We start from the raw sequence: 25,185 nt of genomic DNA on the forward strand, positions 1-25,185 counted from the left end.
ACCTATATAACTATGTTCAACACAAAATAAAAATACCTCAATAAAATTGATACATCACTTGTAAAACATCCAAAATTTGTACAATAATTACAGTGTAAGCTCACAACTAAAATATATAGACTTAGTAAACTGTAGGGCCCATATTCTTTTTTTTTCTTCTGTTCAACTGTGCTCAATTCTCAGAAACTTCCTGGACAAGCCTCTTCATTTTTTTTGACAAAGTTTTTCAGAAGTCGCTTGCTCTTATCTATCTCATTATCTAGCCTGATAAATTCACAATCAAGTAATTCCGGATGGTAAATCTTTTATTCACAGAAGCCAGTTATGCATGCACATAGCAACAAGGGCACCTAAAACAACACTGAGCACCTACGGAAAGATATATTGTTAACATAAACAGAAATTAGGCATATTAAGATCAGGTGATGGACCAGGTATCAGCTGACTAACAACTGTTCTTAAAGGCATAATCCTCATATATCACCATTAATACTTAAAGGACTGTGGTGGTAGAAAGGTTATGAGCATTATGTGCTCTGTGGCAAATAATCAGTGTTGAAAGAAAGGCAAATGGCTGTATCCAATGAACATGTCTAATGAGAGACAGTTTGGTCTAGCGCAGGGGTAGGCAACCTCGGCTCTTTTATAGCCATAGCTGACTCAGGAATTCTGGGAGTCAAAGTCCATGAGCCATAAAAGAGCCGAGGTTGCCTACGCCTGGTCTAGTGGTTAAGACACAAGCTAGAAACAAGAGTGTGAATTTTAGTCCCACCTTAGGCGTGAAAGCTGGCTAAGTGACATTGGACAAATCAGTAGGAGATGGTGAGTTCTAGTCTCACCTTAGGCATGAAAGCTGGCCAAATAACTGGGCAAATCACCAGGAAACTGAGTTCTAGTCCTGCCTTAGGCATGAAATGGGCTGGGTGGCTTTGGGCCAATCACCTTCTCTCAATCCAACTCACCTCACACAGTTGTGGGAAAAATAGGAATGGGGAGTATTGCGTTGGTTTGCTGCCTTGAGTTATTTATAAAAACAATGAAGGCAGAAATAAATATAAAACATGCTTTTGCCTGCTTATCTGAAAGTAACAGGTGGGTATATCAGTACAAATATAAAAGTAAGTTGAAAGCCAGGTGAACGAGGTGTGTAAGAAAAGTATTTGACAGAGTACAGTAGCCAGAATGAATGAATGTGAACTAAATAAAAAAAAAGTACACCAAGTGGTTGGTGGTGGTAAAAAAGAGCATGAATGATGCAATCAATTGGAAAAATAACTTCTTCTTTCATGAAGATGAAAGAGAAGACTGAGGCCATTGTGATGGAATTAGAATTTATCCTATTCTGAAAAATTGCAGGAATGTGGATCTTTTTAGAAAATTTGTCTGAAAATTCATTTTGATTTTTGGCTATAGTAGCCTAATATTATTGTTCTCTTACAATGAAAATATAGGAGACAGAAAAAAATAGATTTTAACTATTTATTCCTCTTTCCTTTTCTTGCTTTAATTGAGGGGAAGATGGGTTACTATATCTTATATATTTTCTGCTTCTTTGTTGCTTTCCCAAAAGGTGTGACATGCATGTAGGTTCATCCCACAAAGCTTCAGTGAAAACAACACTTATCGGGTTGATCGGCCATAACCAAGTTTCAACCCATATCGAAGAGTTACTTATCTCTCTAACGAGATATAATTAATCAGAAAGTTAACCCGGAATCGTGCTTTCTTGACAAAGGAACGTCGCTCTACATCGCCCTTACATTACGTGCGCGGTCATAACATCACCATAGAGAGAGAGAGAGAGACTTACCCGTTTCCCCGCCTCATCCTTTCGTTCCCATAGTTCTTTGCGCGTCGGCGGCTTCTTCCGGTCTCTTTCTTCCGGCGGTCGTCGACGCCACCATGGTAAGAATGGAGAGGGAAGGGAACCGGGCTGTTGAATCGGTTGTAATCTTCTCCGGGGAAGCAGCCTGGACAGCAGGTTGTGTCGTGGTGGTAAAGTGGGAAACACACACGTTCTGGGGAGGGGGGCAGGATTGAACCCCGATACTAGGGAGGCCTGCACGCAGAGGGCGGCCGTTGTTTGCAGGTTGGGAGTTCGGGCCTAAGAAAGCTCCCAGTTTGCGGGCCCGAGTTGAATTCATAAGTGTCGTCTCGTTACTTTGGTGGTAAGAAAGTGAACATCAGATGAAAAACGGGCAGCCTGGGGTCGCAAAAATTTGTCCTCTTAAAACGTGACGTTATTTTGGGAAGAGTGTAGTTTTTGGTCCCATCTGCCTGTTACAAAAGAGCGTTAGTAGAATAAAAGACTTGTCTTTTGTTGTTGCTTTGTGTCCGTCCTTCGTTTGAGCAAACTGAGAGGCGTAGGATCCAACGAGATCTGTTATGCACAGTGTAGTAGCAATAGGTAAAGCGACTTTTCTGCACATAGGAATAAATTACAGCATAGGACAAGGGGAAACTTTCAAAAATGGTGACTAAGCCCGATACTGGTACTGTAGTGAAAACGGATGGGGATGGGTCTCTTGGTCATGAAATGTAGATAAACGTGAAGGGTGAACATAGAGAATACAGTCTATAATTTGAGAGGAACACTAAACAAAGAAGATCAATCTAGGTTGAATGGCTTCGCGACCCTATGGACAATGTTCCTCCAGGCCTTCCTATCCTCTACCATCTTCTGGAGTCCATTTAAGCTCACGCCTACTGCTTCAGTGACTCCATCCAGCCACCTCATTCTCTGTCGTCCCCTTCTTCTCTTGCCCTCAATCTTTCCCAGCATTAGGCTCTTCTCCAGTGAGTCCTTACTTCTCATTAGGTGGCCAAAGTATTTGAGTTTCAACTTCAGGATCTGGCCTTCTCAAGAGCAGTCGGGGTTGATCTCCTCTAGGAGTCCAAGGGACTCGCAGGAGTCTTCTCCAGCACCATAGTTCAAAGGCCTCAATTCTTTGGCGCTCAGCCTTTCTTATGGTCCAACTTTCACTGCCATACATTGCAACTGGGAAGACCATAGCCTTGACTTTACGCACTTTTGTTGACAGGGTGATGTCTCTGCTTTTTAGTGTGCTGTCTAGATTTGCCATGGCTTTCCTCCCTAGGAGCAAGCGTCTTTTAATTTCTTGGCTGCAGTCCCCATCTGCAGTGATCTTGGAGCCCAGGAAAATAAAATCTGTCACTAAATATATAATATATAATATATGAAATGTAATATATAATATATGAAATGTACTCAATTATTCACAAGGTGTCTCGAACACTGTTTCAAACAGCACATTTCCCCCTATGAATTAGTTGATGCAAAGCTATAGGAATAGAATGGAATAGAACTGGAAGGGACCTTGGAGGTCTTCTATTCCAACCTCCTACTCAAGCAGGAGACAAGTATACCATTTCAGACAAGTGGCTGTCCAGTCTCTTCAAAACCTCCAGTGATGGAGCAGCCACAAATTCTAGAGGCAAGCTCTTCCCCTGGTTAATTGTTCTCACTGTTGGTAAGTTTCTCCATAGTTCCAGGTTGCTTCTCTCCTTGATTACTTTTCATCCATTGCCTTGATTAGTTTCCATCCATTGTTCCATCCAACAGTAGTAGTATAATTCTAGTATAGTTCAGTTTGGTTTATTGTAGTCACCTATTTCCCTGTGTGTGTGTTTCCTAGGGCTGAGAGAATGACAGGCCAAAGTCACGTTGTACCTAAAGCAAAACAGATCTGCCTGTCTTCCAGATTTCTATCCTAATGCCTGAACCGCTAAACAAAACTCAAGAGTAATTTCTAAAGAGATGCAATTATTAAATAGTATGTAAATCTATCAATACTAAATAGAATTGCAAAACAAAAAAAAACCCTCCCAAAACCTCTTTTTTTTGTTGTGGTACCTGGCTATATTCATTGGGACAGAGCAGATGAGTCAAATTGATGTTTCTCACACCCAACAATTTTAAGATTGGTGGACTTCAGATCTCAGAATTCCCCGGCCAGCATCTGATTGGGGAATTCTGGAAGTTGAAGTCCATGCATCTTAAAAGTTCTTGAGGTTGAGAAACACTGGATCAGATAGTAATGGATATAGATAAAATAAGTGAATAACTCTGGCATTTATCTAAAAAAAGGACTAATAGCTACTTATGTGACACAGCATAATAGGGATAGTATGTTGCAACGTGGCTGAATGTCTACTGCTGTTGTGCCGTGTATCATTCTAATGTCGTTTACATTTTGTTCATTTAGTTTTACATACATATCTGACCCTAACCCTACAGGAGAGAATGTCATTCAAGGTGCAATTTTATATATGCTTACACAGATCTTATAGTTAAGGTAGTTCTTGACATTCAGCGGTTTATTTATTGACCGTTCAAAAGTTACAACGGCACTGAAAAATGGGACTTACTACCATTTTCACACTTAACACCTTTGCAGAATCTTGATGGTCAAGTGATCAGAATTCAGAGGCTTGGCAACTGACTCACATTTACGATGGTTGCAGTGTCCTGAGGTCATGTGATTCCCCCTTTGCAACCTTCTGACAAAGACCAGGGGGAAGTCGGATTCACTTAACAACCGTGTTACTAAACAGCAGCGATTCACTTAACAGCTATGGCAAGAAAGGTCGTAAAATGGGGCAAAGCTAACAACTATCTCGCTTTGCAACAGAAATTTTGGTGGGCTCAATTATGGTTGTAAGCCTACCCGTATATGGAAGCAAACTAATATTCTCCAGAGTCTTGAGATTTTTCATAAGACTACCAGATAACTATACTAAACTTCCATATCGGAAGCACCAAAGTGCTTCTGATCAGGGTGAGCCAGTGACATCAGCATTCCTGGGGGATGCCCAGTTGGGGACTCCTTTCATGAGCCCACCAAAGTGGCATCTCTTTATTTACTCGCATTTTCATGCTTTCAAAACTGCTAGGTTGGCAGGAGCTAGAGTGAATGATGGGAGCTTACCCTGTCACACAGCAACACTCAGGGCTTCAAATGTGGGCTTTCAAGTTGTCAGCCCAGCATCCTTAACATGTGAGCCACTGCATTCCTTATAGACTTGATGTTGTTGTACCTGGAGAGTAGATTTTGATGCAAACGTATCAGACGTTCTGGGGTATTGGGATGTCTGCTCTGGCAGCAGTCCCTGATATTTTTTTGCAGATCCTGATTAGAGTTTTTTAGAGCAGGGATCCCCAACCCCCGGTCCATGGACTGGCACCGGGCCATGGCATGCCAGAATCCAGTCTGCACAAACAAGCAAAGCCCCATCCGTGGGATGCAGGCAATACATGAAACCACACACCCCTCCGGTCCAAGGAAAAACCTCTCTCCACGGAAGCGGTCCCTGGTGCCCAAAAGGTTGGGGAAACCTCTGTTTTAGGGCACTTCGATCTTGTCCAACCTAAACCCCTATTTGACACCAGAAGTTTATACAATAAACGTAATGCCAAAATATAAAAAAGATATTTTTTGTTTATTTGTCAGGGAAAGGGCATATATATGATATTTCCATTAACCTGAACATTTCTCTTTGTCACCAGGGAATTGACATTCGCCACAACAAGGACCGTAAGGTTCGGCGTAAGGAGCCCAAGAGTCAGGATATTTATCTTCGTCTCTTAGTAAAGGTGAGACCCAAGTTTTGCATTTACATGAAAAAATACAAATGCATGGGTATACGGGGGGCGGGTTACACTTGACAGCAATGTACTGTGTGTATAAAGATTCTAGGTGTCATCGATCACTTTTGCATGATACGATCCTTAGTTGGTCGGAAATCTATTAGCAATATTTGGGTTTAATTTTAGACACTTCATTGGGCAATGCACGTCTTTCCTCACGATCCAGCTGATATTAGGAGACAATGGGCTCTTTGTGGTGATATTTGAGGAAAGCGTGGACTTCTGTTTCGTTTGCAAAGGTCATATATTGAATCAGGTTGCTATATCTCCTTTTAATATTTGTAACTTTGTATTTTATTCTGGCCCTGTGAACTGCCCTGAGTCCTTCGGGAGAAGGGCGGTATAGAAATATTAATAAAATAATAAATAAATAAATAATAAATAAAATGCTCTAAATTTGAGGCTAATTTCTAGATACCTTGGGGCAGGGTGAGAGAATAACGGAGTCTGTTTGGAGGTTTAATTTCCACCCTCTCAGCTCTACAGATTCCTGGCTCGCCGGACCAATGCCAAATTCAACAAGGTGATACTCAAACGGCTATTCATGAGCCGCACCAACCGGCCTCCGTTGTCTGTGTCGCGGTTGGTAAGTGCAGACTCTTCAATTCTCTCATCGCTTTTCTATTTCTTGGTCCTTCCGTTCCCCCCTCTGCCAGTTTTAGTCTTTTCTCTTTGCTTTAAGTATGCTTTGTTGTCGTCGTCCTTGTTCCTATCCTGTTGAAAGAATAAGTGATGCCACCTCTGCTGTGGCTTTAACCAAATAGAGAAAAAAAGAAAAGAAGTTGGTATAGCGCTGAGCTCAAAGAGGCGAACGCTGGTAATATTCCGATAGAAGGGAATGTTATTAACTCCGCGCGCTTGGTGCTCTCAGGCTCAGTTTTCCTGCAGACCTTTCATTATCCAACTAGAAATGTCTGCAGGAAAACAACGCAGCTCAGCACAGCGACATTCCCCTCCTGATTAGGGTGGATTTTAGCTAAAAAGCAACGCTGCTAAAGGACCAACGAAGGAAGCCTCTGTTCATAAAGACAAATTGGTCAGGGCAGGCAGGCTAACTCGATCACTCTCTTATTCTCTAGATCCGTAAAATGAAGCTCCAAGGGCGGGAGAACAAAACAGCCGTCGTGGTGGGCACAGTGACGGATGATGTTCGCATCCAGGAAATTCCTAAACTGAAGGTATCCTGACTGGTGGCCGAGTAACTCTTCGGATGGGAAGGGACGTAAAGCAAGGGATGGGTGGATTTCTTAACAGCTCAAATATCATAAACTAGAGGAAAATACAATATACAGGAGAGTACAGTAAATACAGAACTATATGCCAGGGCTTTTCAACCTTTTCACCCATTGTGCCACTTTTAGGATATGGCAACATCCAAGTACCACCAGTCGCCCAGCAAGGTGTCAAAAACTTGATGACCAAAAAAAAAAAAAAAGGAAAAAAGTGATGAAGTACAGGTAGTCCTCGACTTACAACAGTTCACTTAGTGACTGTTTGAAGTTACAATGGCATTGAAAAAAGTGCCCCCCAAGCCACAGCTGAGCAAGACACCTGCCTGCCCGGCCAGTGGCGCTCTTCCTCCTCTCTGAGGTTTTCATTGTTGTGAGCATTTCTGTTGAGGATTGGCAGCGGGGGTGGGGTGGGGGGTGTTTAGTTTTTATTCCCCTAGTCTGCTGGGTGGTTGCAGCAGGTTTTGGTCACTTCACATGACCCTGGGACACTGTGACCGTCATAAATGTGAATCCGTTGCCAAGCATCTGAATGTAAATCACAAGACCCTGGGGATGCTGCAACATTCCATCTAATCGCTGCTTCTTCTGGGCTCAGCAGAAATGCCAGGATCAGCACCGAGCTCCAGCTGGAGCCTGGCACTGATCCTGGCGCTTCCGCTAAGCCCTGACAGCCCCGAAGAAGCACTGATCCTGGCACTTCCGCTGAGCCCTGACAGCCCTGCAGCTGCAGCCATCTCTCGCTCAGGCTTGTGCGGTGCTTCCACTGCTTCAGCTCATTCCCCTCCCCCGCTACCACTTTTCTAGGATGGTCACGTACCACCTGCCAGGTGCCAATGTACCACAGGTGGTACCCATGCCACTGGTTGAAAAGCCCTGCTATATGCAAAAAGGCGGTGTGTATCTTTAGTAAATATTTACAGTGTTCCAGTTCTCCATCATAAGAACACCTGAATGGAGTTTGAATCATTGATGAAAGCGTTGCGCTTGAGAGATTGGAAGGCTTGTTTTTTTTAGATAAATTGCTTTGCTGCCGATTCTACCCAAAGCAGAAATGCAATTTTTATGAGCGCTTTCCTTTAAAATATTTTTAATATTCCGAACTTTGGCTTTCTGACTAATCATTGAGCTTCTCGTTGTAGTCAATTGATTAAAGGTACTGAGATGTAGGTGAGATGGTAAATAGAAATGTATCGTTTGTGGAGGTTCAATTCTTATCTGTTACTATAATAGAAACAGTAAAAAGTGTTTGTTACACATGTGCACAAGCTTGTTCCCATTTTATCCATATGCAAGATAATCTAAAATTAGGTAAAAGGTAAAGGTTCCCCCGCACATGCGTGCTAGTCATTTCCAACTCTAGGGGCCGGTGCTCATTTCCGTTTCAAAGCCGAAGAGCCAGCGCTTGTCCGAGGACGTCTCCGTGGTCATGTGGCCGGCATGACTAGACGCCAAAGGCGCACAGAACGCTGTTACCTTCCCACCGTAGTGGTCCCTATTTTTCTACTTGCATTTTTTACGTGCTTTCGAATTGCTAGGTTGGCAGAAGCTGGGACGAGTAACTGGTGCTCACTCTGCTACGCGGCACTCGGGATTCGACCCGCCAAACTGCCGACCTTCTGATCGACAAGCTCAGCGTCCTAACCCACTGAGCACCGCGTCCCTTCAATCTAAAATTATGGATACGCAAAACCTTTTCCTGCAGGGAACATGGTCTCATTTATAGTTTCTAAGTGTGGATAAGCTACTTAGGGGCAGCAGTTGAAGAGGCCAGGCTGGAAAGCAGAGGACTGTTGAGTTTTAGTCCTGCCTTAGGCACAAAAGCCAGCTGGGTCACTTTGAGCCACTCACTCACTCTCGGCCCAATCCACCTCACAAAGTAGGAGCCTGGGTGGAGCAGTGGGCTAATGCCTCCTGCCTGCAATTAGTGCAGGTTCGAGTCCCACCAGGCTCAAGGTTGACTCAGCCTTCCATCCTTCCGAGGTAGGTAAAATGAGGACCCAGATTGTTGGGCGCAATAAGCTGACTTTGTAATAATGCCGCTTGGGTGTGTGTGTGTGAAAGCCCTAATAAGCAGGCATATACATAGGATGAAGGCTACTGCTAAGCACATTGGTTTGTGCTTAGATTGTAAGCCGCCCTGAGTCTTCGGAGAAGGGCGGGATATAAATGGGATTAAAAAAAAAAGTAGTAGTTGTGGGGAAAATAGGGAGGGAGGGAGGAGTATTAGGTACATTCGTGCCTTGAGTTATTATTAAGGTAATAAATATGGGACAACAATCAAAAGAATGACCCCATGGGTAATGATGGCTGCCTACGCTTACATTTTTTTAATCGTTGGCTTTGAGGATTCTCATGTTGCAGACTGATGTTTTTTTCCCTTCTCCTCCCCAGATTTGTGCCCTCAGAGTCACACAGGGAGCCCGCCGACGCATCCTGAAATCTGGAGGCCAGATCATGACTTTTGACCAGTTAGCCATGGCTGCCCCTAAAGGCCAGGGAACTGTTTTGCTTTCTGGTGAGTCGGGAGAGGACATTAGACTTTCAAGAGTTTGGAAGCTTTTATTGGTCTTAGTGCTGTCGATCTCTCAGCCTGACTGAAAGATCTCTCTGAACTTGCCTTCTGCAGGACCCAGAAAGGCCCGCCAGGTTTATCGGCATTTTGGCAAGGCTCCTGGTACCCCCCACAGCCACACTAAGTGAGTATTCCAGACCGTTAGGTTTTCTTCTGGGCATTTTGCCCTTAACCCTATTTTGTCTTGATTTTCAAAGTCAAGAGAGGGTGGTTCAAAATCATGGCCACTTTGTGCTTTGGCTTATTATTTATTTATTTATTTTATTACATTTATATACTGCCCTTTCCTGAAGGACTCAGGGCGGTTTACAGGGAGATTACTCTTTTGCAATAACACCTTTGGTTTCTAAATGTACGGGTAGTCCTCGACTTATGACCACAATTGAGCCCAACATTTCTTGTTGGCTAAGCAAAACAGTTGCTGAGTGAGTTTTGCCCCATTTTATGACCTTCCTTGCCACAGTTGTTAAGTGAATCACTGCAGTCGTCAAGTTAGTAACGCAGTTGCTAAGTGAATCTGGCTTCCCCATTGACTTTGCTTGTCAGAAGGTCAGAAAAGGGGATCACCTGACCCCAGGACACTGCAAGCGTCATAAATATGAGTCACTTGCCAAGGGTCCAATTCTGATCATGTGACCATGGGGATGCTGCAAGGGTGATGCGAAAACTGTTCACAAGTCACTTTTTTCAATGCTGTTGTAACTGAATGGTCACTAAACAAATGGTTGTAAGTCAAGCGCTAGCTCTACTGCTTGCTTCTCCTAATCTGGCCCACTCTCTCTCTCTGATGCTTTGCGTGCACCTTGTTTGGAAAGCATTGAAAAGGGACATGCTGCAAAATGGGGAGGCAGAAGTAAAAAGTATCTTCCAGGCCATGCATGCAGCAGCAGCAGCTGTGTTGAGCATTCTGAAAGGCATCATGGCTGTTTAAAGGACAGATGCTTTGTGAAGGGCTGTTTTCAGGTTTTCAAGGAAATCTGGGCTCATGTAACACTCCGAGTCCGATAGTTTGTCCTGAAAAGGTCGGTTAACTTAATGCTCCAGGATGACGTTTTGTAATTGGAAGGCATTTTCAAGTTTCCCTGAATAATATATTAGGAAGATTTGAGAACGTTGCTCGGTGGCCTTTCGAAAATACACGTTTGTAAAGCATTTCTGGCTGTCGAAAGACGTTGGGCCAACACACACATCGGGTGATTGCACTTCAGATGCTTGGCAATTGGCTTGCCTTTGCAGCTGGTTGCAGTGTCCCACAGTTACACGATCATGATATGCTATTCAGAAGAGTGGTTTCACGCTTATGACCATGAGGTTGGCGTAACAGCTGCAGATTCGCCTAATGATATCACAAAAAAATGTTGTAAAATCATGTCCAGTCACATGGGCGCCTCAGCTTAACTAATGACTTCTGAGTGGAAATCCAGTCCGAATTGCAGCAATAAGTTGAGCGCCATAAATGCAGTCATGTGACTGTTGGCATGACATTTTATGACAGCCAGGAGTGCATTACAAACACATAATTTAAAATGGCCATTCAGCAACCGGTGTAAGTTGAGGATTACGTGTATAACAGTACTTTCCTCTTTAAGACTTTTACAATGTTATCAGCAAAAGATTTGCCCTTAGAATGAGAGCTGAGGATTTTTGCCCAGTTGGCATAAAAAAATAATAGGTACCATAATGGAGGAGTCTGCTTTAAATTCCTGAGAAAACTTTATCAGGATCCATAATTTGCCAAACCAGATTATTAGATTAAAGCTTTTAATTCTCTGCTTGCTTTTTTTCTTTGGAGAAAAAGTTTGTACTCGGTGAGATTAATACCTGAATAGGTATGCCTCAAAGAGATATTTTTTTTCTCATCTTCCGATCTCACTATATTTTTAGATCACCTCAGAAAATATTAGTCCTTCTTCCAGCTTTGCCAGAAAGTAGGATGGAAACTTTATGTCATGTTTACATACATCACTGTTCCTGCATTTGTATGTTTTGCGGTAACTTTAAAAAAAGTGATGCTTAACATGAATTGAAGAGCTATGGCTTGCAATTACTTGTTTCATGTTAATACGTGAAGGGATTTTTCTCCCCAAGCTTACCATGTGGAAAAAATGAATTGTGCTTTGTAATATCTGCAGCCATTGAACTATCTCAGCTTATTCACAGGTTTGAGCTGCAATTCTTACATAATTTTCTGTTATCTACTGGCTGAGTATTTTAGGAATAAGGAAAGTCCCACTGAATACTTATTCTTGGAATTAGAGGACCTTTTAAAAGCTAAAAATTAAACAATTTGAAAGCTGGAAACTAGTTACTCCTTTTTCCATTTAAGAGAGCATCCTGTTGGATTAGGGAGTGAAGAAAAGTGACTAGAAATAGGAAGCCACATTTTGTGGCTTTTTTGAATTTCAGAACACTTACGTGTTTTCTGTCCTCTGCATAAAAGTGGGATATAACAATAGGCCATTTATCTTACTTCTTCCCCCCCCTCCCCAAATCCCTTTTCTCTTTTTCCAGGCCATATGTCCGATCCAAGGGGCGGAAATTTGAACGAGCTCGAGGTCGCCGTGCCAGTCGAGGCTACAAAAACTAGAATGTTTCATAAAAAATGTAAAGCCCAGTATAAGACTATTAAAAAAAATTTTTTTTGCCTCAAATTAATATTCTGACAGCGTCTGCCTGTTTGCTCAGAGTCCAGCATGGAAAGAAAGATCTGTTGAATCAAAACAGTGTTTGAGACTTGTCTTTAAAATACATTCTTCTCCCAAGAAATCTTTACCTCCTGTAATTAATAACTCACATTGTAAGCAGGGTTAAAAGCCAGTTATTGTAAGAACTTTAGTAGAAATGTTGGCTAGTTAAAGTTGAAGGACCATATAGTAGGATTTGGTCCTTACAGTGGCACTTTGGGAGTTGGGAAAAATATTCTGAAATTGCAATAAATTTCAGAGCAGAGAGAGACTTCCTTGGAAGATTTTTTTTTTAAAAAAATTAGAAATAGTATGCCTTCCATCCTTCCGAGGTAGGTAAAATGAGGACCCAGATTGTTGGGGGCAATTAAGCTGACTTTGTAATAATGCCGCTTGGGGTGTGTGTGAAAGCCCTAATAAGCAGGCATATACATAGAATGAAGGCTACTGCTAAGCTTGTAAGCCGCCCTGAGTCTTCGGAGAAGGGCGGGATATAAATGGAATTAAAATAAATAAATAAACCTAGTCGTTAAGCACTAATTTGTTAGCCTTTGGTGAGCTAGAATTAGAGGCAGTAGTATCTGAGAACAGACTGGAAAAAAAGGAATGAAATTTACCACACTTGAACCTGGGATCTACAACTCTTTGCTTTAAAAAGAACAAGATGATAAAAAGAGGCATGGAACCAGTTTGGAGTACTGGTTAAGATACCAGGCTAGAAACAAGGGGCTTAGTTCAAGTCCTGTCTTGGGTAGGATGCTAGCTGGTGACCTGGGGCCAACTACTCTCTCAGCCCTAGGAAAAAAATGCAGTGTCAAACTACTGAAAACGTTGCAAAGAAAACCTTAGGGATTAGTCCAGGCAGTTCCTAGTAGTTAAGGTTTGACAAAAAAGGAAAAGGGGAGGAAAAAAAAAGCCAAACCAGTCCCCAAAAATTTCTAGGAAGGAAACTGGAAAACAGGACAACGTTAACAATTCGGGAAAGGTTTTGAAATAAAATCCCTGGATTGCCAGACTGTGCGGGTTAATACGTGAATGCTGCTTTTGTTTTATCCACGATCAAGGAAAGCAGAAAAGCATTAGCTCTGAGGAGGGGGTTCATCTTAACCGAACAACCCTGTCGTCAAAACGTCAACAAGGCAGGCAGGCGGTTATTAAAACGAAAATCCTGAGGACGCTGGACTCCTTGCTCTAGTTCAGACCCATGGGTTCATGCAGCAGGCAGGCCAAGTAACAGGAGATGACCCAGGCCCTCCTCACTTGCTCTTCCATATGCTGAGGGTGAACCAGGCGCAGGAAACGGAAGCCGAGAGCCTTGTCTGTCAGGCTACGCAAACTCAGTACCTGCCTCTTGGCAGCCTCTTGCTGAGCCGTCAGCTCCACGGCTCCCGCCCGCAGGAACGGAGGCAGTGAGGGCAACTCCCGGCTCTTTCCTGCGCCGAAGGTGAGGAAGCCGCTAGGCGCGGCCAGAGCTTGCCCGTGGATTGAATAGTGGGCCCGAGGACTCCGGCAGCCACCTCGTTTGCCTCGCGTCGTTCCTTGGGCTTCGAAAAAAAGCTCTGCGCAGTCCAGAGCCACCAGCACCACGTTGTGATGTCGAAGTTGCTGTTGTGGCTTGAAGGCATCTACGTAGCGCTGGCTGAAGGCGACGGGAACCTGCCAGTGGTGAGAAATACTCATTTGCTGTAGGCCCACAGACAATATACGGTAGGCATCCAATGATGGTTAGCGACAGGAGGCAATAGTTGGGATTCCACTAATAAGTCTAGCATCCTGTTCCCGCAATGGTAAAGCAAATGCTTTTGGGGGTGTGGTGGGGAACATAAGCAGGTAGCATAAGGCTACCCCTCCTATTTGTGTCCCCCAGAATGGGTGTTAAGAGGGCCACATAAACCTTTTTTTTTTGCTGCCGTACCCTAAAAGTTAATCCAGTGTTTTCCAAACTCTGCAACTTTTAAGACATGTGGACTTTGACTCTTTTTAACAGTTGAATTAAATTCAATAGTTGAAGCCCACACATCTCAAAAGTGCCAAGTTTGAAAAAACACTGATTTACTTTGATAAAGGGAGAAATGAACATACGGGAGTAATACATTTAATTAAAAGTTTGCTTTGGCCCTGCTTATTTCTTGGATATATGTATATAGTCCTTGGTTAAGCCAAGGCTTAGTGTACCCTGGATCAGATACAACCAAATAGCGGTAACTTTGCGAGTGATAGTGGATCATTAGTATGATTTGCGACTAGGAAAACTGTTCACAATTGGAATGAGATTCTGTCTTCACCCAATGTCTGTCCCAACTGCTGAGATGAGAGTCTTGTCATGTCCTTTCTCAGTATAAATGCTTCTGGATAAATACGATGGGGACCGTGAACCAGGATAAAATGTTTGCTGTCCAGGAAAATATTCAGCGACGTTCAGAAAGTCACAGACTGACTTTCTGCGAAGACGTTATTGGGGAAGGCCTTGTTTTTATTTTGAAGGATCAAAGGAGGTTTGGAAAACTGGGGACATAAATGCATAAAAGAGTCCAGGCAAAGGGTTTAACTCTCATTAAAATAAATAGAAAAAGGTTTGTGGCAATTTAGTATATTCCATTAATTTTAAATGATGAAAGGTAAAGGTTCCCCCCCCACATGCGTGCTAGTCGTTTCTGACTCTAGGGGCCGGTGCTCATCTCCGTTTCAAAGCTGAAGAGCCAGCGCTTGTCCGAGGACATCTCCGTGGTCATGTGGCCGGCATGACTAGACGCCAAAGGCGCACGGAACGCTGTTACCTTCCCACCGTAGTGGTCCCTATTTTTCTACTTGCATTTTTACGTGCTTTCGAACTGCTAGGTTGGCAGAAGCTGGGACGAGTAACAGGCGCTCACTCTGCTACGCGGCACTCGGGATTCGACCTGCCAAACTGCCGACCTTCTGATCGACAAGCTCAGCATCCTAACCCACTGAGCTACCGCGTCCCTTAATTTTACAAGATACTCCAGTGTAATTCCTGATTTGAGGCACCGTACAGATCAAACAGGAGAGGCAGTTTGAAGCACTGGTTAAGCCACCGGATAAGAAACAAAGAGACTGGGAGTTCTAGTACCCAAGTTTTGGCTTGGGTACTAAGCCAGCTGGGTGACCTTGGGTCAGTCACCCATTCTCAGCCCTAGGAAGCTGGCAAGGGCAAAAAACCACTTCTGGAAAAACTTTGACCAGAAAACTGCAAGGTCTTATCCAGGCAGTTGCCAGGAGTGAAAAACTGACTCAAAGGCACACACACAAACACAGATCAAACGAGAAACAATTTTTTTATTCATAATTCCAGGAGTGGGAGCATGAGGCAGCCTAAGGTTTGATCTTACAAGGAAAATACACAATAGATCTCTATATGGGGTTGGGTTAAGTATGCTTTATAGCCTGATCCACTAGGGGGCACTGTATCCTTAAAGAAAGTAATCCCTGCTCTCCTCATCCAGCTGCCCTGAAGCAAACAAAGCTTTGAGAGCTAAATGCAATTCTTAACTTCAGCTCACCTTCCATTACTGTTTCCCTCCCCCCCACACACACACATTTATTCCTTGAATAAGCTTTTTTTTAATGGGATAAACTTCAACTCCCAGAATTCCCCAGCCATCCACGCTAGCTGGGGAATTTGGGGAGTTGAAGTCCACCGATCTTAGAAGTTGCCACGGTTGGAGAAATCCGCTTCAGAAACTGTCAGAGGAAAAATTAAAAGACCATCATATAGGGGGAAAAAAACAGTTTTTTGAAGGCGCACATAAAACAAATAATCCAAGTGCCATTTTAAGGATAGACTGAGGGGTTGACAGAAATGCAGATAAATACAATAAGCAGCCCCTGAGGAAGACTGAAATCACTTTTTTTTCTGTGCCGCTTCAGTTATCTGAACAGTTCCCATCATGTTCGGCTACGAGACCTTAGCTCAGTGATGGCGAACCTTTTGGAGACCGAGTGCCCAAACTGCAACCCAAAACCCACTTATGTGTTGTTGGGTGCCGGGTGGGCGTGGCCCATTGGGTGAGCCCCGAACCAACCCAGTGATGCCCTCACCGTGATGTCCCGTTGCCTGGAGGCGGTCCAGGTTTGGATGGGGAGAAACAGGCTTCGTCTCAATCCTGCCAAGACAGTGGCTGTGCATACCGGCATCTCGGGTTGACCAAGTTATTCCATAGTTAACAATGGGGGGTGAGGTGTTACCCCCCGTTGATAGGGCTCGCAACTTGGGTGTCCTCCTGGATTCACGGCTCAGTTTTGATGATCATATAGGAGCCGTGACCAGGGGGGCTTTTGCCCAGGTTCGCCTGGTGCGCCAGTTGCGACCCTACCTGGACCAAGATGCCCTATGCACAGTCACTCATGCGCTCGTGACCTCCCGTTTAGACTACTGCAACGCTCTCTACATGGGGCTGCCCTTGAGGACCACTCGGAGGCTTCAACTGGTGCAAAATGCAGCCGCGCGAGTTGTAATGGGGGTTTCCCATTACTCCCATGTAACACCTCTGCTCCGCGAGCTGCATTGGCTTCCGGTTGCCCTCCGGGTGAGATTCAAGGTGCTGGTGATGACCTATAAAGCCCTATATGGCTTGGGTCCGGGATATCTGAGGGAACACCTGCTGCCGGCATCAAGCTCCCTTCGTCCTGTGCGCTCCCACAGGGAGGGTCTTCTCAGGGTGCCGCCGGTAAAAGAATGCCGGCGGATGACACCCAGGGGGAGGGCCTTCTCTGTGGGGGCGCCTGCCCTTTGGAACCAGCTGCCCGTGGAGCTTAGGACTGCCCCCGACCTTCGATCATTCCGCCGAGACCCGAAGACCTGGCTCTTCAAGCTTTCCGGCTCAGGCTGAGTTTTAATTGGGGTTTTAACTGGGGTTTTACATGTTGCAGGGACTTAGTTTAATCTTTTTAAATTGGTCTTAATTTTTGTATCGATGTTTTATATACCCTGTAAACCGCCCTGAGTCCTTCGGGAAAGGGCGGTATATAAATTCAATAAAATTCAAAATTCAAATTCAAATGAGCGTGACCTATTGGGTGGGCCTGGCTGCGGTGGTAACGGCAGACTGGGTGGGACTAAAAAGTTCAACTAATCAATTCCAACTTTGTGAGATCTTCCCCCCCCCCCTTCGCGAGAAGTTGAAATTGATTGATTGAACCTTTTTTTTTTTTGCACATGGTGGCGGATGCTTCAAGCAAAAAGGTTTTATAAAACCCAGCTGAAAGCCTAGGACTGGGGCGAGGGCACCCGTGCCACCACAGCCTTAGCTAAAGAAGCTTAGGACAGCTCATCTGGACTGGGATGAGGCAGGAAAGGAAAGTGAGAGAGAGAAGGAAAAAGAACAGCCACTCACTCACCTGCCGTAGTTTCTGTTCCATCAGCTCCGTCCAGCTCAGCCAGTAGCGAGAGGCTGTGGATTCAGAGATACGGAAGCGAAAAGCCAGATCTTGAAGAAGGAGCCCCAAGCGCAAGCGGACAAGCACCAAGAAGAGCTGGTTCTCGGGACTGAGGGCGCAGGGAGGACCATTCTCCAGACTCTCCCCCTCCTGGAGGAAGTCCAAGAAGGCCTTGAGGCGAGGGTATCCACCAAAGCCTGTGTAGAACCTCAACCACTTGCCGTGAGCCTTGACGCCCTCCAGGGAGAAGACTTCACCTTGCGCTCGGACCTCAAGCTGGCCCCTCACTTGCTTGCTCAGCGAGAGGACGGTGGCATGGTTGGCATCCTGCTCCGTCTGCAAACGTTGCCCCCCAGGCTCCAGCTGGTACCGCCGGCAGCCCAGGTTCTGCTTCCCAGCTTTGTGTTGAGAAACATGGCCTTCAAGATCAGCGAGAACCTCACCTTCCTTGGCCTCTGCTTTTTCCTGGAAACAAAAGCCATACTGCCAGGGGGGGCTTTTTTTTTCTCTCCTCACCATCCCATGGTTGGTACATTAACAGGCAGGGCTGGCCCTTACCTGAAGTTCCCGACACTGGAGTTCCTGGTCCTCTACAGTTTTCCGCAGGCTGAGGAGGAGCTCGCTCTGGTGGGACACAGTGTCCTTCAGTTTCCTCACCAGGTTCTTCAGAGCCGCTGCTTCCTCAGGGATGCAATACAGAGCATGATCGTGGAGAGCTGTCCGTTCCAATGGGCTGGGCTGGTGGTGGAGAGGCTGGCTGCCACGGTTTGTCCCCTCAGCTGCTACGGTCTGGTCCCCAAGACACGGGGCAGCTTCTGCTATGGACAGGTGGGGTTCCAAGGACTTAAAACCAGGGGTCCTCAAACGTGGCCACTTCTAAGACTTGTGGACTTCAACTCCCAGAATTCCCCAGCCAGCATGGCTGGCGGGGGAATTCTGGGAGCTGAAGTCCACAAGTCTTAGAAGTGGCCACGTTTGAGGACCCCTGACTTACTGTCACACTGATGGCCCAGGACCTGAGCATCTCTCGGGATCTTGGGCAAACTCCGGGAGATGGTGGAGGACAGGGAGGCCCTGCCGTGCTCTGGTCCACGGGGTTGCAAAGAGTCAACACAACTTAGCAACTGAACACTGCCACCGCTACCTACGAATCCGCTGACATCCATCTCAATTACTAGCACAGGTAGCCCTTGAGTTGCAACCATTCATTTGGCAACTATTCAAAGTTATACCAGCAATGAAAAAAGCGACTCACGACTGGTCCTCACCCTTAACACAGCAGTCCCAGCATCCCCTCAGCCACCTGATCAAAACTCCGGCGCTTGGCAACAGGCATGTGTTTACGACCGTTGCAGGATCACGTGACCGCCATTTGCGACCTTCCCAGCTGGTTACCGGCAAGCAAAATCAACGGGGGGGAAACCGGATTCCCTGAATGACGGCACGAGTCACTTCACAGTTACAAGTAGTCCTCGACTTTACAACAGTTGATTTAGTGACCATTCTAAGTTACGCCGGAAGTGAAAAAAGTGACTTACGACCACCTTTCACACTTATGACTGTTGCAGCACCCTATGGTCAGTGATTTACATTCGGATGCTTGACGGTTCATACTGATGACGGTTGCAGTGTGTCCCGGGGTCACGCGACACAGTGGGTGTGGCCTACTGGGTGGGCGTGGCCAGGGTGGGTGTGGCCTACTGGGTGGGCGTGGCCAGATCTACATCGTTGGCATCAAGGGTGCCTATGGGGGCCTGGGCAGGAGTGGGACAGATCTGAGGGTCTCTGGCAGGAGGAGGGTCTCTGGGCCAGGGCCAAGGCAGTGGGGACCGTTCCCTCACTGTTTCCAGGATGGCTTCGTGGGCCGCATGAAACCACTTCGTGGGCCGGATCCGGCCCCCGGGCCTTGTGTTTGACATGTCTGGTTTACACAATACGGTTCTTTTTGAGAATTATAGAGCTGAAGTGTTGAATTGGGACAAGGCAGAATCAAGAATGACAAAAAGCTATTTTCTCAAAGGCTTGACTTGGGTAAGCATTATTAGGATAATGTTTACCCAACCCTGCTTACCATAACTAGCCAGGCCCATTTTAGTCTAGTGTAGTGTTAATTTCCTATGTCACATAATGCCAGAAAATTGGATTAAAATGAGTAAGCACATGATGAAACTAACTCACTCTCACCTTCAGAAATTGTGAAAATAAGACAAAGGAAGCATCCCTGCTTTGATATATATGCCACTCTGAGCTCTCAGGGGAAAAAAAGAATTTAAATGCATCCATTAATAATAAAAAAAAAGCCAGCTTGTTGTGACGTTTCTCAGTCAGATGAATGCTAAATTGCTGGAGGGAAGAAATAAACCTCTTTGAAACTCTATCCAAATGCATACGCGGTGAGCCATTGAGATCTTAGTGTACCATTTCCCAAATAACTCGTACTCTGTTCTTTTTAATTAACTAAAGCCCGTTATTTATACATCACTTCTAGAACTCTTTAAGAAATCTTATCAGGTGGTTTTTTTCTTTAAAAAAAATGCTTAGGCCACTTAAGATTTATGATAAGGGTTGCACCTGAGCTTTTTTTATTGTGTTCCAGTATTCGCTTGATTTTTATTATGTGGTTAAAAAAGTAAAATAAATGTTATCTGTTTTTAGTTGGTATTCTCCGTAAATTTGTTTGATATCAGCAGGGTAGGAAGCTTGTTAAATCAGTTGTGTTTCCCGGAGCAGGTAATTCTGCTGTATTCTGCAATGGGAGTGATGAATGTTATTTATTGGCTGGTAACCAATCTTCAGCAGCTGGTTTTGCAGCAGATGTGCAGAGAAATGAAATTTTGAGATGCACAAAGTTCTTGCTCAAAGCTTAGAGAAGGGAGTGAAAGGGGGAAGAACAGAGCTACCTTTCACAATTTGCGTCTTCAGAAGCCTTGGGCTCCAGTTCTCCTTGTCTCCCACTTGATGGCTCTGCTGGCTGATTTTAAAACATTGAAATCCGCTAGATCGGCAGGGCACTGTGATGGGGTGGCCTGAAATAGAGGATGAGGGAAGAGAGTGCCAGAAAAAGGTAGGTTTTTTGGGGGGGGGGACAGCTTAGTTTTTGTTCTTCGGATACAATTGGAATCCAGTTGCTTTCCTTTTGTCTTATTTCTGGAGGATCAACAAAATCAAGGTCAGGGGTGGGCAACTATGGTCCCTTTATGATCTATGGACTTCAACTCCCAGAATTCCTCAGTCAGGCCACAGTTGCCCACCCCTGATCAAGATGGAGCCACAACTCTGTAATCAAAGCCATTTGATTATATGGTTGCGGCTGCCATGTTAAATTTTTTGACGGATGGATTCCTCAGGCATGTCAAACTTGTGACGTCACATGATGTCTCGTGACCTTCCCCCCATTGCCGGCAATGGAGTGGGTGCGGTTTTGACGTGACACATTTGGCCTGGGGGCCGGCAGTTTGACACGCCTGCTCTAGATCCATCCAATCATGCTAATCCTGTGATCTTTTAATCTCTGCCCCTCTAGGTAAAGATAGCAGAAGGAACAGGTGCTCCAGTTTGTGCACCCCTTAACAAATAAGTCAGGGGTCTTCAAACTTGGCCCTTTTATGACTTGTGGACTTCAACTCCCAGAATTCCTCAGCCAGCGTTGCAAATGTTGTAAATATGTGCCAATTGCAAAACACCCAAATTTTGATTTATGTGACCATTGGGATGCTGCAATGGTCATTAGTGCGTGGACTGGTTGTAAATCACTTTTCAGTGTCCTTGTAACTTCGAATGGTTGCTAAATGAACGGATGAAAGGTGAATATCTGTCACATGAATTTCAGAGCAGACTATAAATATCTCATCTTACTTGTCGTAAGATCTACACCTGATATTTGGCTATGTGCAATACACCGTGTTGCATTTGTTTGAGGCTTATGCTTTTACCCTGCCAATTGTGGTTTATTCAATATGCCATGGTTAAACTCAACATTTTATGTAAACCAGGTCAGGATAAGGACTGTAATCCATTCTCTGATCATGGAGCTGGCTCGGAAGCTGCTGCTTAGGCAGAGTGTGGCAGCAAATATGTGATGCTTCCCATCCTTTTGGCCAGTGGTCTTCAAACCTGACCCTTTTATGACTTGTGGACTTCAACTCACAGAATTCTTCAGCCAGGCATGCTGGCTGAGGAATTCTGGGAGTTGAAGCCCACAAGTCATAAAAGGGCCACGTTTGAAGACCCCTCACATTAGTTCTATGAAAACTACAGTAGTTCCCTAGGTGCTTCTGCTAGCCTTTTAATAGTAATTATGTTCAGAGCCTTAATACCTGACACATGTATACATATGTTGCTGAACTAGAAACTGGGGGCCATGGGTTCTAATTCTCCCTTAGAGATCAAAGCTGGCTGAGAGACTTTGGGCTAATCACTCCCTCTCAGGTCAACCCTGAGAACTAGTAGTTAAGGCCCTAGGCTAGATTGCGAGTTCAAGTTCTGCCTTAGCCATGAAAGATGTCTGGGTGACTTTGGGCTAGTCATTCTCCCTCAGCCCAACCCATCTCTCAGGATTGTTGTGGAAAAAATTGAAGGAGGAAGGTATACTGAATATATTCATCCCCTCGAGTTATTTGTAAAAATAATAAAGGTGGCATACCAATAAATGTATAAACCCACCTCATAGGATTGTTGTGGAGAAGAGAGGTGGTGGGAGCATTTTGTATACAATACCGATAGTCCTCAACTTATGACCACAACTGAACCCCAAATTTCTGTTGTTAAGCAAAACATTTAAGTAAGTTTTGCCCTGTTTCATGACCTTTCTTGCCAGTTGTTAAACGAATCACTGCAGTCATAGTCAGTAACATGGCTGTTAAGTGAATCTGGCTTCCCCATTGACTTTGCTTGTCAGAAGATCACAAAAGATGATCACATGGCCCCGAGACACTGCAACTGTTATAAATATAAGCCAGTTACCAAGCATCCGAATTTTGATCAGGTGACCATGGGGATGCTGCAACTGTCATAACTGTGAAAAATGATCACAAGAGCTATGGTGGTGCAATGGTTGAAATACAGTACTGCAGGCTAACTCACCGCTCACTCCAGGAGTTCGATTCTGAGCTGCTCAAGGTTGACTCAGCTTTCCATCTTTCGGAGGTCGATAAAGTGACCCAGATATTTCAGGGCAATATGCTGGCTTAGAGAAAGATAGCTGTAAAGCGGTATATAAGTCTAAGTCCTATTGCTATTGCTATAATCATTTTTTTCACTGCCATTGTAACATTGAATGGTCATTAAATGGACTGCTGTGAACTGAGGACTACCTGTAAGGGTGGGAATTGTAAGAATGCCAGAGATTCTCACAGTAATCAAATCTGAAGGTTTGCAGAAAAGGGCTGCAAGGGTGTCCCATGTTAGAAGAAACAGGTAGGTACAAGCTGTGTCACCCTAGTTTGGGAATCCTCCTTTCCTAGATGCTAGACGGGCATTGCCATGGCTGCCCTTTCAGTGCCAGTCAATGATTTGGCTTTTCATTCTGTTTTTGAGACTTAAGTGTCCAGGACCTGAAAAAGCCTTTCTCTCCTTTGTATGTTTCCATCGGTATCACTGTGGTTATTATTCTGTGTGTTTAAAGAAAGTTATAATTGATCTTAATCTTTTTCACGAGATGCGAACTGACACTAGACCCCCCCCCACCCTAGCTAGGCCATAAATATTTTAAACAAAAAAATAAAATCAATGAGGATGGAAAAAACAGAACGTGTGGCTCCCAGAGAACCTTGGCAGATCAAAGTAGCTCAGGGATAGGAACGTTGGCCAAGCCTCTTGCCCAATGTTTCACAACCTTGGCAACTTGCAGATGTGTGGACCTCAACTCCCAGAATTCCCCAGCCGGCCATCTTCAAGTTGCAAAGCTCAAGAAACACTGTTCCTGCTTATTATTTCTTGCATAACTGTGCAAAAAAGATCAGAGGAGATACCAAAGCCATCCTGCAGCTCACAGCTCAGCTTTTTCTTCTTCCTTCTAGGCGAAGAGGATCTGGTAGACACCTTCATCTCTGGCCCAAAGTGTGCGTCACAACTGCAGGGTGTATCTGAGAGCACCTGGGGGATTCAGATATGAATTAAGAGTTAGATAGCACTAATCTGTCAGGTGGCAAAATTGCTCTAATGCTCAAGGTAACTTTGGATTTTGTGAATGGCTACTGTCAATTATCACGGTCGGCATGGGCTCCATTTTATTCCCTATTCCCACCTCCCACCACAGATCAAGGTGTTTAATATACACCTCTCTCTCATCCCAAGATGTCACGCCTCTGATGAAGAGGACTTGTATGGTAATAGATACATTGGTAATTTTTTTTAAGTGTCACAAGATTCTACCTCTCTCTTTGCAATTGCTTAATCTAGCTCACGTCCCGAGGAGTTGCTCTGAGAATCGGGCGGGTTATAAACCGAATACAAACGGCAGCAACTTCGAAAGATTCACAGGATCAACCAGTCTTCCCTCATCTGTGGCTGGACCACGACTTCAGTAACTGGCTAAGACTCGTGGGAAAATATAGTTAATGCATCAGGAGGGCCTTCTTATAAGGGAGACGATTGTGTTTAGAGAACTACAAACCCGATCACTGATGCAAAGGAAAAGAGAGAAAAAATGGTTGGGGTTGTAAATATGAAACGGCATGCCTAGAGCGTGCTAGGACCCCATGCGCTCTTTGCCCATAAATACCTGCGAGAAAATGCGGCTGCTGCTGCTCTCCAATGGCTCCCGCAATTTCGTTTCCGATCCAAAATGGCGACAGACGTGAAACTGCCCTATCTCTTTTGGTGGCACGGTTAAAGTTGGAGCGGGTTGCAGCCGAGGTTCCCACAACCAAGATGGGGGATTGCGCTTGAAAGCCTTGAAACCGGAGGAATGTATTGGTAGGCGTTCCGCCAGAAGTCGGGTCCTAGTTGCTGCATATAAATACTTTTCCTTCAACAAGATCTGGAAGAAAGTCATAGTGGATAAAAACGCGTTTTAAAGTTAGCAGTTCTACTTTTCTTCCAGTATTGTAACAGAAAGGGACGGCATCGTTACGGCTAATATGTATATATATTTGCAAAGAATATTTGGCGGGGGGCGGGAGAAGAATATTGATGCAATCTAACAGTACATTGTTTACATATGTCTCAAATAAAATTGTATGTCCGAAGTCACTTACTATTCATTAAAAGATGTTCAAAAGTCCTACTAACTGACGTTTTTCAAATTTCACACAGTTGAGGGAAAGAAAGAAGTAGACAGTTTACAAGATAGTAATATGTGAAAGCTTAAATGAGTGTTGTTTAGACAATCGAAAGTAATAATAAAAGGATACTAAAAAAAGTGAACCAATATTTTATTGTAACGCTATGCTTGTCAGACTTGAGATATGAGGACAAAAAGGAGGATGTGTTTTGTTGTATGTCTGGTAACCCTAAATTTCCCCAGCCTGTTTTTTGTGGATTGTGGCTTTTAATGTCCAACACATCTGGAAGGTATCAAACTGAAATATGAGCATGAAAAAAGATAGTATTGATGCCCCATATTCGTACTTCTCCCTTCAGTGTTTGGCAAAACCCTTAAAGGACCTTGATTAAGAAATCTAATATTTACAA

General features: G+C 44.6%; 3 protein-coding genes across 3 annotated transcripts in view; 2 read left to right on the plus strand and 1 right to left on the minus strand.

The window, feature by feature from the left end:
- The window catches only part of RPL28 (ribosomal protein L28), a 532,136-nt gene that overhangs the window by 23,326 nt on the left and 483,625 nt on the right, over positions 1-25,185 (plus strand). The gene's annotated exons all lie outside the window — the stretch shown is intronic.
- Positions 1,847-13,055, plus strand: RPL18 (ribosomal protein L18). The gene is made up of 7 exons (XM_083379182.1): positions 1,847-1,905; positions 5,528-5,614; positions 6,147-6,254; positions 6,748-6,846; positions 9,292-9,415; positions 9,527-9,596; positions 11,984-13,055. Exons 1-7 carry the CDS (start codon positions 1,903-1,905, stop codon positions 12,057-12,059), a joined length of 567 nt encoding a protein of 188 aa, XP_083235308.1. The 5' UTR covers positions 1,847-1,902; the 3' UTR covers positions 12,060-13,055.
- Positions 13,284-24,547, minus strand: LOC310649141 (uncharacterized protein; the record flags this gene model as incomplete). Its single annotated transcript, XM_083377427.1, has 5 exons — positions 13,284-13,812; positions 17,515-18,018; positions 18,112-18,371; positions 23,523-23,646; positions 24,275-24,547. The coding sequence occupies 5 exons, from the start codon at positions 24,545-24,547 to the stop codon at positions 13,348-13,350; spliced, it is 1,626 nt and encodes a 541-aa protein (XP_083233553.1). The 3' UTR covers positions 13,284-13,347.

This window comes from Vipera ursinii, assembly GCF_947247035.1.
Source record: "Vipera ursinii genome assembly, chromosome: Z".
NCBI lineage: Eukaryota > Metazoa > Chordata > Lepidosauria > Squamata > Viperidae > Vipera > Vipera ursinii.

Bases quoted from the DNA above. Each gene is read 5' to 3' on its own strand.
- RPL18 (XM_083379182.1), top strand. The intron at 9,416-9,526 runs GTGAGTCGGGAG...TGCCTTCTGCAG, and splicing joins GGGAACTGTTTTGCTTTCTG to GACCCAGAAAGGCCCGCCAG. The intron at 9,597-11,983 runs GTGAGTATTCCA...CTCTTTTTCCAG, and splicing joins ACCCCCCACAGCCACACTAA to GCCATATGTCCGATCCAAGG.